The 16858-nt window shown below is 40.4% G+C and overlaps 2 protein-coding genes across 5 annotated transcripts in view; both read left to right on the forward strand.

Moving 5' to 3' along the window:
• Window positions 1-1324: 1324 nt before the first annotated feature.
• On the forward strand, window positions 1325-4748 carry LOC135100621 (uncharacterized). The gene is made up of 4 exons (XM_064003681.1): window positions 1325-1522; window positions 2504-2721; window positions 3450-3537; window positions 4259-4748. The coding sequence occupies exons 2-4, from the start codon at window positions 2525-2527 to the stop codon at window positions 4403-4405; spliced, it is 432 nt and encodes a 143-aa protein (XP_063859751.1). The 5' UTR covers window positions 1325-1522; window positions 2504-2524; the 3' UTR covers window positions 4406-4748.
• Window positions 4749-7114: 2366 nt separating this feature from the next.
• The window catches only part of LOC135100622 (uncharacterized), a 50208-nt gene continuing 40464 nt past the window's right edge, over window positions 7115-16858 (forward strand). The window contains exon 1 of one of the 4 annotated variants that reach the window (XR_010268825.1): window positions 7115-7460. Coding sequence is in view for 1 of the 4 variants with exons in the window: in XM_064003682.1 (XP_063859752.1) it covers window positions 7455-7460 (6 nt within the window). In the remaining 3 variants the exon portion in view is untranslated. The remainder of the gene's footprint in view (window positions 7461-16858) is intronic. The other 3 variants (XR_010268824.1, XR_010268823.1, XM_064003682.1) reach the window with 3 other exon arrangements.

Raw genomic sequence — 16858 nt, forward strand, 5'->3', positions numbered from 1 at the left:
ATTTTTTTTATTTATGTGGAAGGATAAAATGTTCTTGGTAATCTGCTTACAATGTATATAAGAAGAGCAGTTATAGAGAAATGTGTTTTGGTCAAGTACGAGTGTCCTTCACTCCGTTGTTTAATGCCACGATGCCGTACACTCACGCTGGCTTGCTGTGGCTCTACTGCCTCAAGTGTTTGTCTTTATTTGTATGTTACTTCTTTTTTTTTTTTCTTCTCTTCCAACGTCCCACACACACACACACACACACACATCATCCGCAGAGCAGGACGAGGGTGGTGAGAGCTCATCATTTCCTTGATCTACGGATTAGCTTCTGGAGAGAGAGGGGGGCGGAGGAATAAAAGCTACAAGACCGTGAGAGAGAGAGAGAGAGAGAGAGAGAGAGAGAGAGAGAGAGAGAGAGAGAGAGACGACGGGGGGGCGGCGATGGAGGTGTAGGAGATATGAGAAGCAGAGGGTGTGGGAGAGAGACAGGAGTGGGGAATGTGGAAGGGGAGAGGAAGAAGGCAGTCCCAAGAGTCACGTCAGAGGGCAGCCATAGCCAGTGACATCTACCACGAGAAAAAGACGACAGATGTCCCTCTTGTTAGAAATATAGGTAGGAAAACTGCTTCATTGAATAGAGAGCCGTGCGTGCGTACAAATTAATGAGGCTGAGAAGAAAAGATTAGGAAAAAAGTTATATCATTCAACTGAACATTTTTTTCCTACTGTGTGTGTGTGTGTGTGTGTGTAGCAACAAGGTCGTGCATACGTGTATAGTATTTTTCCAATGATGTATCATCACCCCCACCACCACATCACCACTACCACCAACAACAACAACAACCATTATCATTATTGCTATTACTATTATCATTACTGTCATCATTACAACTCCTGTAATTACCAGGCCTGTATGAATTGTCCCATTCCCCCGCACATCAAACGACCCACCAATGGACGCGTTAACACAAACTTTGACGCTTCATTGCCGTTTATTGAGCCTACCAATGAACAAATACGAAATATGTATGTACACTACACTGAGTCACCGGGATAGAAAGTGTAGAGGAAGGGAAGGGAAGGCAAGGGTTGGGTTACCTGTGTGTGTGTGGGAGAGAGAGAGAGAGAGAGAGAGAGAGAGAGAGAGAGAGAGAGAGAGAGAGAGAGAGAGAGAGAGAGAGAGAGAGAGAGAGAGAAGGGGGGGAAATTAGAGATATGGAAAAAAAAAGGCATCTCATTTCCTCCTCCTTCTCCTCCTCCTCCTCCTCCTCCTCCTCCTCCTCCTCCTCCTCAACTTCATCTTCTTTCTACTCTTGCTTCTCTTCAGCTTGTGTCAACACGCTCCAGATGTCTTTTAGGGAGAGGAGGAGGAGGAAGAGAAAGACAAAGGAACACAAAGAAGAACTAACGACAGCAGACCACAAATATCTAACACACACTAAGAGAGAGGAACACAAAGGATGAACAAACAGCAACAGATCTGCTGGCCACAACGAGGATATTTGTGGCCTACTACACTGTCGGATATAAAGTGAGTGACGCGTAACAGGTGAAGGTCATCGACACTTGGATGTTAGTGAGTTACGTTAACCTTTCACTGAGTCACCAAACAATTAGCAGCACTAGAGGCAATGCGTGAAGTCTTTATAAGCATCTATGAAAAAGTTAGCGATGAAAGAATACATTTTGCAATTTCTTTCCAGTTCAAAATGGCTGTCGATCGAGTAAAGGTGTCTCAGATTGACTGGTGATTAGCGAAAGGCGCACCTAGTGGAAGTCAAAGGGTTAACGATCCGATTAAGGAGGAATGTTTTGCTTTTAGCAGTTGTTTTAAGAATGCTGCGATTATTGTTTTAGTTTGAGTGATGAATAGTATAGTAACCATCTCTCTTATTCTCCGCTGTGTTCCCTCCAACTTTTCCACGCACGCATTATTCGAGATGGGGTCTGGCTACAGAACTGTAGTATTAGTATTACCTCTCCTGAGTTACTTTGTAAAGTTCATCCCATAAAGTCAATGAGTTTACTAGCAACTTTAGATATCTGTGGCGATTGTTTGCCAGGCGTTTGGTCGCTTGACACTGGCACACCGCGATCTTACTTTTCTTGCTTGTTGCAGGAACCTTCTTCTTCTTCTTCTTCTTCTTCTTCTTCTTCTTCTTCTTCTTCTTCTTCTTCTTCTTCTTCTTCTTCTTCTTCTTCTTCTTCTTCTTCTTCTTCTTCTTCTTCTTCTTCTTAATGATATGTATATAAGTGTGTGGTGCTTTGTCTGGACCACCTCCTGTGGGACTGGCAGCCTGGCATATAAATAGACGGATTATTATTACAGCACTACTCCTACCATCACCACCTGCTATTACTAAAAGTCTTAGGATATCAGACACTCAAGTAAACCTAACCTTCAACTTTATTCCCTTTCACTGACAACACTGCAAAGAAAACCACTCTTGGAAACACCAGCTCCACGTCCATCACAGGGAAAAGTACAACACCACCACCTCTCCCTACACAGGTTCGAAAGCAGCTGCTGGACATGACGGAGCAGAAATGCCACGTGTACCTCGGTGGGATCCAGACCATGCACTACAGAACATTCGAAGACAAGATAGGACTTCCAGGAATGCTGGGCACTGTAGTAGGGGATGTGAAACCCTTCTGTGGGAGCCGGAAGATAGGACTTCCAGGAATGCTGGGCACTGTAGTAGGGGATATGAAACCCTTCTGTGGGAGGCAGGAGGGATGTGTGACAGTGTTTGGGAGACAGGAGGGATGTGTGACAGCATCTGGAATGTGCAGGCTGGGTGTTGAAAGCTATGGGTTAGAGAGTTTGACCTCCACTGAAGTGTAAGGGTGTTGGAACTTGTTAGGGAAAGGATGAGAAGAGAATAAGAGAATAAGAGCAGGCAAGGATGGAGTGATGGAGTCTGTGACGGAAGGGATAAGAGGTGAATGAGAGAATTTGAACAAGTAAAGATGGAAACAAATAAAGGATGGAGTGATGGAGTGTGTGAGGGAGAGGATAGGAAGGGAATAAGAAGACTTAAACATGCAAGGATGGAAATAAATGAGGGATGGAGTATGTGAAGGAGACAAGATGAGAGAAAGAAAATTAGAACATTCAAGGTGGAAACAGATAGAGGATGGAGTGATGGAGTGTGTGAGGAAGAGGAAGAGGACAAGGGAAGAATCAGAGGGTTGGAGCATGGATGGAGGAAATACAAGGACAGGAATAAACAGATGGATAAATAAATAGAGAAAGTAAAGGAGGCTTGGAAAATATTAAACTGTTGAGGAAATGTAGGAGAGCTGGAAAGTACTTGATAGAATAATGACATTACAAAAAGTAATTAGTGACGTGACAGATCTGGTGATATAAAAGAAGTTGAAAATGAATGAAAATATTGATGATGCTATTGTTAATGATGTCTTGATTGTAATGTAGCACAATCTGCCACCAGGAAAGCCTTCAGGTTGTTGAGAAATGACCCAAGAATCTTCAGGGAGACTGCATCAAACAGTATGGTCAACGCTAACACCTATAGATATGTGAGTAGTAGTAGTAGTAGTAGTAGTAGTAGTAGTAGCTGCTGCTGCTGCTGCTGCTGCTGCTGCTGCTGCTGCTTATAGATATTAAAAAAAGTAAAAAAAAAAACATTTATTATCTTTATAAAATATATAATATCAATTGTAATTCAATCTTTTTCTTCATTTATTGCTGTAGATAATGTCACTATTTACTATTACTAATGTGTTATATCTAAATAGAAGTATAATTCTGTAAGTCATTATGCTATTATTATTTTGTTGAAATTATTATTGTTTCCCACAAATGTTCCAGTTATATTACTCATGTATATGTATGTATGTATGTATGTGTGTATATGTACGTGTATGTATATGTATGTGTATATGTATGTATGTATGCTTAAGTGTATATGTAAGTATATGTATTTGTGTATGTGTGTGTATATGTATACGTGTGTGTGTGTGTGTGTGTGTGTGTGTGTGTGTGTGTGTATTACCGCCAGCAGGCGGCAAAGGTTGATTCAGACCTACACGATGATACGAATCATTTATTGATTCCGATTGAATCCGGTGGGATCCGCTTGAATTCGGTCAAAACGTGTTTGGGTCTTGGGTAATCGTTAAGTAACGCGCACGCCCTTTCTGACAGGTGCTCTAGGTAGGTCTATCTACTTCTGTCTCTGCACCGACACACGTCCTCCCTGCACGAGTGTCCTCAGCAAAGTGTCCCTGTCGTCCTCAGCTAGTGCCTGGCTTCCTGCCCTGTCCATCGTCATCCATTAGCGACGGCGTTAAGGGCGGCTTCATCTCAGCCTCATGTCATAGCAAGCATCCTTCATCTCCTTACATCAACATTATCTCAACACCAACCGTACAAGAAACTCGCTGACTTAGGCCTCGTCCTGATCCTCGCCCTCACCGCCAGCTCCTTTCCTTCCTCATTGACAAACTCGCTTGCACAACAACAACTGCTTTCACCCGCCTGATGGTAACAATGTGTATGTATGTGTATGCATGTAATTAACGTTAATTTATATCTTTTTGTGTGTGATTATGTATATCTTTGAAAACGATCATTCACATCAAAGCGTGATTGCTCTCTGTGTGACAATGGCTCAACTCAAGCAAGTCTGCACGAGCTGCGGCTCAACACACTTTGCTACAAAATGCAAAGGTTACAGTAATTCTTGTATTAATATTATAAAGCAATAAACTTTACTTACTTACCTACACACACACACACACACACACACACACACACAGACACACACACATGAAAAAAAAAATATATATAAAGAAATTATTTGGAACCGTTCAGTTAAACCCCTAAGGAGCAAAAAGAAATTCGAGGGATTATTTTCTGGAAAGGAAAAAAAATAGGTAATTTCAGAAAGGAAGATTAAAATATATTGAAAAGAAATAGACTAAAATATGTTATTCCTAAGAAAAAAAATGTACTTAACGATTTTTCTATTTATTTTCATTGATGTAATAGAAAATTCCTTAATATTTCCCACCTACTCGAATTATTCTTTATCAAAACTGTGTAACGTAAAATTTTTGTCTTGTTCGCACCGGTGTAATAAACATAAATCCTGAATATTAATTACCTAGACCATGTAATGAGTGAAGAAATACGCCATGCCGTCAGTAAAAGCACAGGCCACCGTGACGACCTCGCACCAGTCAAGATAAGAAAACTGGGAAGTGGGAAGGCCATGACGCAACACCCTGCTGCCCTTCCACTGCAGTATGCAACAATTCATAACACTGAAAACAATGTATGTTCTCCTCATAATCATCTACAGGAAAGGGAAGGCATTAAAAAAAAAAAAAAAAGATTTTGCAATTTAGAAGAAAATATATCTCGGAGTGGTTAGTGATTAAAAGATGTGTCAAAAGGGTGAAAAGGGTTACAGACGCTCAGAAGACGCATTCCAGGGAGGTGGAAGGCGAGAAAGTCTGACCACTTCTCCTCCTCCTCCTTAAAAGAACATGAGAGCATAAGAAAATAAGGAAAGTTGTAAGAAGCCATCAGGTCTGCACGTGGCGGTCCCTGTACGAAACACACCTACCTATTTCCACCTATCGTCCCCATCCAATCCAACCCTTCAAACTACCGCCTTATTGCTGACAGGCCAGTTCCAGAGTCACCCTTTTTCCTCTTGCTAGCTGACCAACAAAAGTACTTTAGCCGTCGTCAGGTTCCACAATCAACTTTGCACACTGCTTTTCGTTTGGGAGAGTACCGAAAATTGGAGCTGGTAAGGCAAAAGGATCAGTTCCAGTCTTTTCATAAGCTATCAACCAAAAACGCTTCTTAAGTTGGTAAGCTCCGGAACAAATAAGAGGAGTGTTTCGTTTGAATAGCTTACGAAGAGACTGTGAAACTGACCCGGTATATTTGCTCGTGGTCTCGTCTGTCCTCGTCATATATAGAGAGTAACGGCATGTCCATTTAAGCGAATCCCAACTCCGCTTCTTGATGGTGATAGCACATTGAAGAAGTAAGTCGACATACTCAGGGCACAGTAAGCGCAGAGACAGTGATACACAGACAATTAGGAAAGCAGAATGTCAACGAAAGGATGGTAAAACAAGACAGTGCTGACAGAACCATTAGAGTTGGAGAGAAGAGAGAAGTGTTGCTTGGGTGACCTGGAATAGACAGAAATGATGATGCGGATAGGATGTTTGGAAGACATTTGTACTGCAGTATTACCGGAAATAGATTATGATGGTGGTGGTGGTGGTGGTGAGGAGGAGGAGGAGGAGGAGGAGGTTGTGGTGATTGTGATGAGAAAGATGGAGATTATGATGATGGTGAGGAGGAGATGAGAGAGAGAGAGAGAGGAGGAGGAGAAAGAGGAGGAAGAAGAGAAGGAAGAGGAGATAAACAAATTTTTGATGATGAGGAGGCGGAAGAGGAAGATAATTTGATGATGATAAAGAGGAGGAAAAGGAGAACGAGGAGGAAGAAGAGGAGGAAGAGGAAAAGAAAGATGAGGAGATTATGATGATGATTATGTTGGCAATACCCGAAACACACCGCCACAAATCGCAGTGGTGGTGGTGGCACTGAGTGTTTACCCAGCCAAAGAATAAATAAATAGATAAATGAAAATAGATAAATAAATAAATAAAAGTTAAAGAAAAATCATTCGAATAGAAATCATGCAGTCTCTCTCTCTCTCTCTCTCTCTCTCTCTCTCTCTCTCTTTCTCTCTCTCTCTCTCTCTCTCTCTCTCTCTGTCACATACACACACACACACACACACACACACACACACACACGTCTTGGATTAATGTTCCGTGGCGAATCTGGCAACGTAACGCTTCAATGTATGACTCGAATCAGCGCGGGTTAGTCTCATGTGACAATAAAAGCCATTGAATATAAGTACGTCTCCTGGAGATCTTGTATTACACCTCATCCTTTATTCACTTATTCTCCTACACACTAAAGAGTACGATAGATATTTCCCGCACTGTGAGACCGTGGACATTTGGCTCAGCTGCGTGAACAATACTCCAAACAATGAACCTCCGAACTGAGACACTGGATCTGTAACTCTCAGCCGCCTTATAGTCCTGCTCGCCTCGCCACTGCCGCGTGTTTACGTCAAGACAGCGGGCCGCTTACTAGTTTCCTTAGTACTTGTGCGTCCGTGTCAATACCGTGTGCTGTGAACTGAACGAAGATAGTCTTCAGTTTTTGGTCGTCTCTTCATTATCTCGTGGTGACGTAAAGGTGACGGCCCGTGTGTTAGTTTCCCCGGTAATTGTGCCTCCGTAACATTACTGTGTGCAGTGGTCGTGAGAACTGCGAGGCGGCGGTGCAGACTGTGCCGTGGAGAGCCGCGGGGTGTTGGAATCGCCTGCCAGTCACCTTGAAGGCGTCATATTTCCTCCCTGCTCTTCCCCGTGTCTTCCTGTCGATGTTGGTAATGTACTAGTCACTATTTTGTGTGCATGTGTTTTGTTTATTTATTATTTGTGCATAGAGGAACTGAAAGGTTAACAGCCTGGCGTGTTTTTGGTCAACCCATATTTTTGCGTATTTGTTCAGTCATTACTTGCTTGTTACTTGCGCATAGAGGAAGTAAGGAAGGTAATAAGCCGCAGTGTTTCTGATCACCCTGTGTTCTGCGTATCTGTTCAGTCGTTGTTTATTATTTGTGCATTGAGAAACTAGTAGGAAACAGGATGCAGCGTCTCCAATCACCACTTGTCAACCTTCTCTTGGCCTCAACATTTCAACTGGTCTCCTTGTTCATGTTCATTTTAATAGTGTCACTGTTTCGTGCAGGTGTTTAGTTAATGTTGTTGTTGTTGTTGTTGTTTTATCTGCGCACAGAGGAACTGCTAGGCTACAGCGTCTCATATTACCGATAATTTTCTCCTTTCTTCCCCTGCCCATCACAATCTTAGCTTATTTCTTAACAATTGGGGTTTTCCATGCTGGTATTATCGTTAGTTCAGTGATGCTACGGATGTTTTCAAGCCACAATTTTGACGATTTGCTCAGATGAAGTTTGTTTTATTAATCACTGGGCGTTTGAAGTTCTTGATGTCCTAATAGCCACTGGTCTTATTTTTTTTTCTTATATAGCTAAATGGTCGTAAGCTTTTAATCTGATAGCTTCTTGGAGTTTGCATTATTATCTTGTGTTCTGGTGTGTGTGTGTGTTATTACGTAGGTAACTAAGAAGATGACAAATATCGCTAGATTCCTTGCAGGCTCTTAAGACCTTACTTAAAACAAGTGAAGCTATAAAAATGCATCAGACTTAACGTGGCAGTCAATATACAAACGTATAAACTAAACCTACACAATATTATTTCCACCTATCCCCACTTATGAATATTCCCAATACTGTAAAGTTCCCTATTGACTGTGCACTGCCAACTTCTGAGTCTCTGCCATTCAGTGGCGGGGGAAGCAAGGTGAGGGAGGGGCAGAGCTTGGGTAGCGTGGGTCAGGCAATGCAGTGAGCCCCGTAGATCCCACTTGAGCGAAGCAAAGGACGCCTCTCTTGCCTCGCTTGCTGATGGAAGATCCGCTCTCATTCCTGTCCTGACCTGAGGGATTATAAAACATAAATGTCCTGCGGGTAAACTCAATTCACCGCTGTCCCGGAACAGAGAGAGAGAGAGAGAGAGAGAGAGAGAGAGAGAGAGAGAGAGAGAGAGAGAGAGAGAGAGAATTGGAAGGAAATATGAATGTCTGGGGATTAAAAGAGGGAAGTGTACGAAAGGGAGGAGAGGAAGAGGAGAGAGGAGGAGAGAAAAAAAAAGGCGTCGTAGGGGAGACATGAATAAATAAGAGGGAAGAGAGGGAGACAAGGGCAGAGGAGGGAGAGGAGGGAAAAAGAGAAAAGAGTGTACTAGGTATTATTGTGAAGTGGAGGAGGAGGAGGAGGAGGAGGAGGAGGAGGAGAAAAAGAAGAAGAAGAAAAAAAAAAGAAAAAAAGAGCAAAAAGAGGAGAAAGGGAAAAGGAAAATTTGAATTAGAAATCATGGAACTTAAATACCACACACTCTCTCTCTCTCTCTCTCTCTCTCTCTCTCTCTCTCTCTCTCTCTCAACTCAGTAAGATAAACGTTTTGAATTAACAGAAACTAGTGCTTCCATGGACACAAGAAAGAGAGAATAGGTAGTTAGTATTATCCTTCCTACGAAATTACCAGTCAGGAATAAAACTCTCATTTCCTGACCTGTGTTGCCTTTACCACTTGTATCTTCATCCAGAACACTGTTAAGAATTGCTTTCATGGACACAGGAAAGAGAGAATAGGTAGTTAGTATTGTTCTTCCTATGAAATTACTAGTCAGGAATAAAGAGCTCATTTCCTGACCTGTGTTGCCTTTAACACCTACGTCTCCATTCAGAACACTGTTAAGAATTGCTTACATGGGCACAGGAAAGAGAGAATAAGAAGTTGATATTGTCCTTTCTGTGCTACAGAACTTGATTTGTACAATGCATTAAACCTTTTCATCGCTACAGTCACCTTTCGCTAGCATTCCATGGGGGAAGTTTTCCGATATTAGTATTCTGTCCCAAAGATCTACAATTTGACACCATTTCTAGTCTAGTTATTTGTATAGGAGATTCGAATAAAGGGAAGAGAGAGAGAGAGAGAGAGAGAGAGAGAGAGAGAGAGAGAGAGAGAGAGAGAGAGAGAGAGAGAGAGAGAGAGAGTGCCTCAAACCACACATACATGCACACACACACACACACACACACACACACACACACACACACACACACACACACACACACACACACACAATAAAAATAATTTATTCATTCTACAGTGAAAAAAAATATGAAACATACATCAGTGTTACTACTACTACTATTACTATTACTACTACTAATACCACCATCATCACCCACCACCACCACCACCACCACCCAGTAACACTTGTAGTACAAACCCCAACAAACAACAACTCATTTCACTACACTACATCAGAAGCCCACTACACACAGCACATAATGGGGATGATTAAGCCTCCCAGGGTTCAGCTTAGCCAATATTTACCCCTTGAGTTTGATGGTCAGAAGCTCCGCCCATCGCCACGCGCCTTGCCCTTCATAAAACTGGGAATGGTGACAAAAAGACCGATAACTAGAGAGGGTAGGGATTACCTTCATTAATGCTACTGGGCTGGAAAAATAGGGAGGGCGGTATTTTAATTGTTGGCAAGATGGTTAATTTAATGGAGTAAAGATTGGATTAGGTGAGAGAGAGCAGACAGTGGCCTGTTTGTTTACGAGAAGTCGGGTGAAAGAGACTGGCTTACTATTGAGTGTGGTTAAGTAGAGTGAATAGAAGAGACTAGCTGGATTGAGGAGACTATAGCTAGTAAATTATTTAGGATAGGAAAGACATTATCCATTGAAGTGGAAGAGAGGAGAAATGCTTGGTAATTAAATTCGAAAAAAAAAGAAACATTTGCTTGTCAGAAAGGTGAGACAAAGGAGACATTACCTCGTTACATGGAACATAAGGGAAAGTAGTTAGTTAGGATAGAAGAGACAGTGAGTGGGTAGTTAGATGGGATACAGGAGGGTGGTCAGTTGATTAGATGGGATAAAGGAGAACATGGCTCTTTAATATTTTGGACAGTTACTTGTGAATTAAGTGGAACGAAAGAAACAATGGCTAGATAATTAATTGGGATAGAGGAGAACGTATTTGAGTAGTTATGTGGAATAAGTTAGACCGTGGTGTGTTGTTAGCAGAAGTGTTACATGAGGAAGAAAGAAAAGAGTAGGAAGAGAAGTTAAAAGTATAAAGGGATAGTGTGGGAAAAAGAAAAGAATAAGTAGGAGAAAGAGAAGGAAAAATATATAAAAAGTAAAGAAACCTCTAACAATTAGCAGAAATATTATATGAGAAGAGATAAAAACATATGAAGAGAAGCTCACAGAATGGCAGAGTAGCGCATGATGGAGAAAAAAAAATATAATTAGGAAGAGAAGGAAGAGAAGAACAAAAATACATAAAAAAAGAATAAATAAATAAATAAAACCTCCGTCAAGGCACACTGGATGCAGCTGGACAAATTCACGGAACTGCAACAGAATCCACAGCAACATTGCAACCATTATTTACCTTCCCTTTATGCCCACGTGGGAATGTATTGAAGCTGAGACGATGCAAAGGAAAAAGGAAAGTAGTATTCCATATGTAGATTGATTCCACAAGTTGTGGTGCGCGAGTGTTCATTCCTGGCTGACCATGAGGCGACCAGCGCTGAGAGAGGAGTCTTTATCGAACCTCCTAGGCGAGAAGCGACCGAGGTACAAAAGAGAGGGCGGTGAAGGACGCGTGTTTCTGTACGTTTCCAGCAACACCGTGGAGGTTTAATGATAATGTGATGCCATAAGAGGGTTTAGAGTTTGTAGGATGTTGGATTTTACGATGTTTATGTTTGTTTTTATTTTATCATCTGTGTGAAGGTAGTGACACGTGTGCTTGTATGTTAACAGTAATGATGCTTCTGCTTCATTATAAACTGGATGACACACCAGGATTTAAAGTTCATAAGATAGAGGATTTTACTATTTTATTTTTATTTATTTTTTTTTATTTTTATCGTCTGTGTGAAGTAGTGTGACGTGTTGTATGTTAGCAGTGATAAGGCATGTGTTTCATTATAAGATGGATGACACAAGAGGATTTAAAGTTTATAAGATGTAAAATTTTTGCGTTTTCATTGCCAAGGAATCAAAAAAATCATCTGAGTGTATCCAAGGACACGTTGTCTGATACGCTTTCACGAATAACACATCCGTTTCCTTACAGTCTGGAGAACACAAATGTTAGTGTTCATAAGAAGTGTTTTTATAATCAAGTAGTTCAAGATTTTTATTTTTATTTATTTATTTATTTTTTTTTTGTAAGAGGGGCACTGGTGAAGAGCAACAAAGGCAGAAACAAAGGCCCATTCATGTGCCAGTCCCTAAAGAAAATTATTGAAAATATAATCCAGAATTGGAGGATGTGTCTTGAAACATATCTCCTCAAAGATATTCATTCATGGGGAGTGTGGCGTGACAGAAGCAGGCAGGCAGCTCCAGAGTGGTTATGTCTCCTCAAAGACATTCATTCATGGGGAGTGTGGCGTGACAGAAGCAGGCAGGCAGCTCCAGAGTGGTTATGTCTCCTCAAAGACATTCATTCATGGGGAGTGTGGCGTGACAGAAGCAGGCAGGCAGCTCCAGAGTGGTTTCAGCCTGGGACACTTGTTGTGGTACGTTTTCAGTAACATTGTGATCTGGATGCCACTAAGGGATTTAAAATTTGCGATATATTTTCTTCCATCATGGAGTTATAAATTATATGGAGTTAAACATCCGCTATGATTTGCTACATCTTTGTTATATTCTGACTAATTATAAAGGATTTGTTCTACGGATTCCGGCTAAAGGATGTGAGGAAGTTCAGAAATTTATTGTGCAGAAAGGATTAAACGCTTTCTTTCTTCAATACTGCGAATGTCCTCACGCGGCACAAAGTTGATGAAGCAAGTGAAGCACAGTGCTTGTTAAACTACCACTGGAATCATGAAGTCCTTCACAAGAGGAATAAGACAGTAATTAGGCTGTTAGTGCTGAGGCATTAGGGGGCTTCAGCTAAAGGTGGTGTATAGCTAAAGGTGGTGGTCAAGAAAATTAGAATCATGAAAAGAGTTCCAGAGTTTGCCACTGAAAGAGGTGAAATAGTGGACATTTTTTTAAATTCTTGCGTTAGTGAGTTGAACAGTCAATTAATAAGAATAAAATGAAAGTTATTAGGTATGTGAAAACACGATATCTCTTGCATTAATAAAGCGGACATTATAGGATCAAGATAAAAAGATGAAAATCGTTGAGAGATGGAAATTGAACATCAGACAGAGAATTCTTAAGTTTGCCATTGAAAGGTGAAAGAGTAAATATACCGGTGAACTCTTGCGCTAGTAAGGTGCGCAGAATATAGATAGAAATAAGCAGAAAATCATAGGGCTGTGGGAATACAGTATCAAGCAGAATTCCTGAGTGTGCTAGTGAAAGATGTGAGAGTCAAGATACTGCTTAACTCTTGCGTTAGTAAGATGGACAGAATAAGAATAAATACAAAGCCGGAGGGACGTGGAAATAAGATGCCAAAGAGAACTCCTGAGTGTGCCAGTGACAGTGAATACATTGTTCAACTCCTGCATTAGTAAGGTGGACAAAATAAGAACAGACAAACTCTTAGTAATATGCAAGTAAGAGATCAGAGAGGGAATTCCCCAAGTTTATCAGTGAAAGAAGCCGCTGATGTTAACACACCAATCATTGCTTTCTGAAGAGGAATAACTACCACAAGGAAATGATAGTGTTGCAACCCTCACTGACGAGCTCAAGCCGTTTTTTTCAAATATAAAGGTCAGTTTGTGAGTGGAAAGCACACCTCAGGCGGCTCTCTCTTAACTGATGGGGCGAAGAAGATTACTGACTCACAGATGTACAACAATGTGCTCTCAACTTGACAGTAAAGGAAGAGTTTACCGCTTCTAAAAAAAATTGTGCTGGAATCGGATAGACGTGCATCATACATTATTATAATACGTAGAATATAGAGGCTGATTCCTAGATACATAGGCAGATCGACAGACAGATAGATACATACATACATACATACATATAAAAATAGATAGAGAGATATATAGATAGTTTAAAAGATTTCCTACACTACACAGTCACACAAGAGACACACTGCACACTACACTACACACAAGAGAGAAAGAGAGAGAGAGAGAGAGAGAGAGAGAGAGAGAGAGAGAGAGAGAGAGAGAGAGAGAGAGAGAGAGAGAGAGAGAGAGAGAGAGAGAGTCTGCTCTGTATGTAATGAAGGCTAAGTGATGAAAAAGGTCAGTGAGGTGAGAGTGGTGCTCAGGTAAACAGTCATTAACTTAATTAACTTTGCTGCAGCGTAAATGAAGTGAAAATGTTACTTACCTGGTTAATTATTGCGTATTTTTGTGGCCTGCTTTGATATTTTGCCTTGTAGATAATAAGGTGGAGGGGCACGTGAAATTAGAAAAAAAAATATAACAATTGCTCCGCCTAAAACTTGTTAAGCTTTGTATTGTTCATTTGATTTTTTATTTTACGCCAGAGGTTTATTTTATTGTGCTAATTTTACGTCTAGATAAGAAGGTTAAGCAGTACAAGGAGCAGGAAATAATGTGATAATTTTACGTCTAGATAAGAAGGTTAAGGAGTACAAGGAGTAGGAAATAATGTGATAATTTTACGTCTAGATAAGAAGGTTAAGGAGTACAAGGAGCAGGAAATAATGTGATAATTTTACGTCTAGATAAGAAGGTTAAGCAGTACAAGGAGCAGGAAATAATGTGATAATTTTCTCGCCTAGTACTTGAAATGGATTCTGATTTTCATTATTTTGATATTAGTTTGTAGCTTTATTTATTTAATTATTTTTTTCCAGTGATTTACTTTAATTTTGTTATTTTAACGTATAGATGATGAGACTCAGAGATGTACGTGGGAGGGGAAAAGAATATGTAATAGAATTGTGATGTGTATTAGTCTGCTGGTGGTAGTTCACAGTGTTGTTGTGTGTCCAGTGGCAGCTGTTGTTGTTGTTGTTGTTGTTGTGGTGGTGTTAAGAAGCAGTGTTGTGGTACTCAACGCTTTCATTGCTGCTAAAAAACATTGTTATTAATTACATTTACCTTCATAACATGCAGTATTCTTATTACTTTACACAACTAATACATAACCACCACTACAACTACTACTACTACTACTACTAGCATCACCACTCCACTTCATGTAACAGTTCACGGATTCTCTCACATTTTTTCATTTTTACGATAATTTCAAAACCTCCACCTACTCTTTTCTCAATCTTTAAACATGAATATAGTGTTACAGAGAGAGAGAGAGAGAGAGAGAGAGAGAGAGAGAGAGAGAGAGAGAGAGAGAGAGAGAGAGAGAGAGAAGCAACAAAAGCGAGACGAAAGAATGAAGGAGTGCATGAACTTCAAAATGTTTAGTCTCTCCCTGTCTCTCTGTGAGTCTCAATTGTGATTTTCAAGGAGCCCTGGTGATTCTGTGTTGCCTTGTATTGTTTTGGAAGTGTTTGGCTGATCTTTATTTTTTTTTTATTGTGTTTACATGAATTCCTGTGTGTGTGTGTGTGTGTGTGTGTGTGTCAGATGTTTGGTACTCTCTTCCTTGTTTGCTATTCATAAGTTTGTTTGATATTATCGTTTTGACATGAAATACGAGATTGTGTTATCTCGTATACTCACTCCGAAATACGAGATTGTGTTATCTCGTATACTCACTCCTACACACAAACACACACACACACACACACACACACACACACACACACACACACACACACACACACACACACACACACACACACACACAAGACTGCGTTCATTATAATCTTAAGACTCTCGTGTTCTCCTGGTGACTGGATTGTCTTCGCTTCGCCTCCGAGTGGCGTGTTCTTCATGTTCATTCCACCTCCGAGTCCCGAGTTCTTTAAAGTGTTCACTTCGCCTGCGAGTCACGTGTTCTTCATTTTGTTCAGTCCGTGCCGAGTGGCGTGTTCCTCAACGTGTTCACTCCCCCTGCGAGTCGCGTGTTCTTCGTGTTCACTCCGCCTGGAAGTCGCGCGTTCTTCGTCTTCACTCCACGTTTGAGTCCCGTGTTCTTCAACGCCTCAGCCTTTCCATCGTGTTATTTTTTACCTCCGAGTCTCGTGTTCTCTTGTGTTCTCACTCCGCTTCCGAGTCCCGTGTTCTTCGTCACCGTTGCGGCTTCTCAGTCGTCTTCACCTCTTTTTTGTTTTTTTTTCCTGATTTACATTTTATATATTTTTTTTTTACTCTAACCTTACAAATACAGCGTACAACTATAAGATTTTCTTTTTTTTTCTTCAATGTATTTTTTTTCTTATTCTTGTAAATTTTTTTTAGACATTTTATTTTTTTCATTTTGTTTTGTATTTCAATTTTTTTTTCATTTTTATTGTTTTTTTTTTACTTATTTTTTTTAATTTTTGTCTTTTATATTTCCTTTTCTTCTGTTTTAGTTTCTACTCTAAATTCAAAAGTATTTTTTTTATTTTCTTATTTGTATTTTTTAAATAAATTCTTTTCTTTTACATTCTAATCTCAACATAAAATACCTTTTTTTTTTTTTTACAATTTTTTTGCAATATTTGTATTTTTTAAATTTTCTTTTAAATTTCTTTCAGTTTGACTTTCTACTTTAAGGCGGCGTGGTGCAGCGGGGCGTGGCAGCGTCAAAGCGGGAAAAAGACTTAAGTGTGTAGGGCAGTGGTTCTCAACTTGCAGGGTTCAGTACCTGCAACAAGGTTAAGAGCCACTGGTGTAGAGAGAGACAAGGAAACACACGCCTAAATACTTGGATTAATACAAATATAAAGTATTTTTATACATGCAGAGGAAGATAACTGAGGTGTTTATCCTGGCCAGGGCGGCATGATGCAGGGAAGCATGGCAGTGTCGAGGTAGGAAAAGCTCTTAAGTGTATAGAGAGACACAAGAAAACTCATGCTTAGGCACTTAATACAAGATGAAAGTAGTGCAATATGTACACGAGGATTGTTGCAGTTTTTACCAATGGAGTGCAGGAGCGTCGAGGCGGAAAGACATCTTAAGTATATAGAAAGACACGCTGGTAAACTTAGGCTGATAGATGAATAACGTTAATACAAGAATAAAGTATTGCTCCATTTACGTGAGGAGTATTGTAGCTTAACTATACGTAGAGAGAGAGAGAGAGAGAGA

The sequence above is a fragment of the Scylla paramamosain genome, chromosome 5 (assembly GCF_035594125.1).
Source record: "Scylla paramamosain isolate STU-SP2022 chromosome 5, ASM3559412v1, whole genome shotgun sequence".
In the NCBI taxonomy this organism is placed as follows: Eukaryota; Metazoa; Arthropoda; class Malacostraca; order Decapoda; family Portunidae; genus Scylla; species Scylla paramamosain.

Excerpts from the sequence above, each read along its gene's own strand:
- LOC135100621 (XM_064003681.1), top strand. The coding sequence starts at position 2,525 with ATGACGGAGCAGAAATGCCACGTGTACCTCGGTGGGATCCAGACCATG. Across the intron at positions 2,722-3,449 it reads ATGAAACCCTTCTGTGGGAG|GAAAGCCTTCAGGTTGTTGA; the intron begins GCAGGAGGGATG and ends ATCTGCCACCAG. Across the intron at positions 3,538-4,258 it reads ACGCTAACACCTATAGATAT|CTAGTGCCTGGCTTCCTGCC; the intron begins GTGAGTAGTAGT and ends TGTCGTCCTCAG.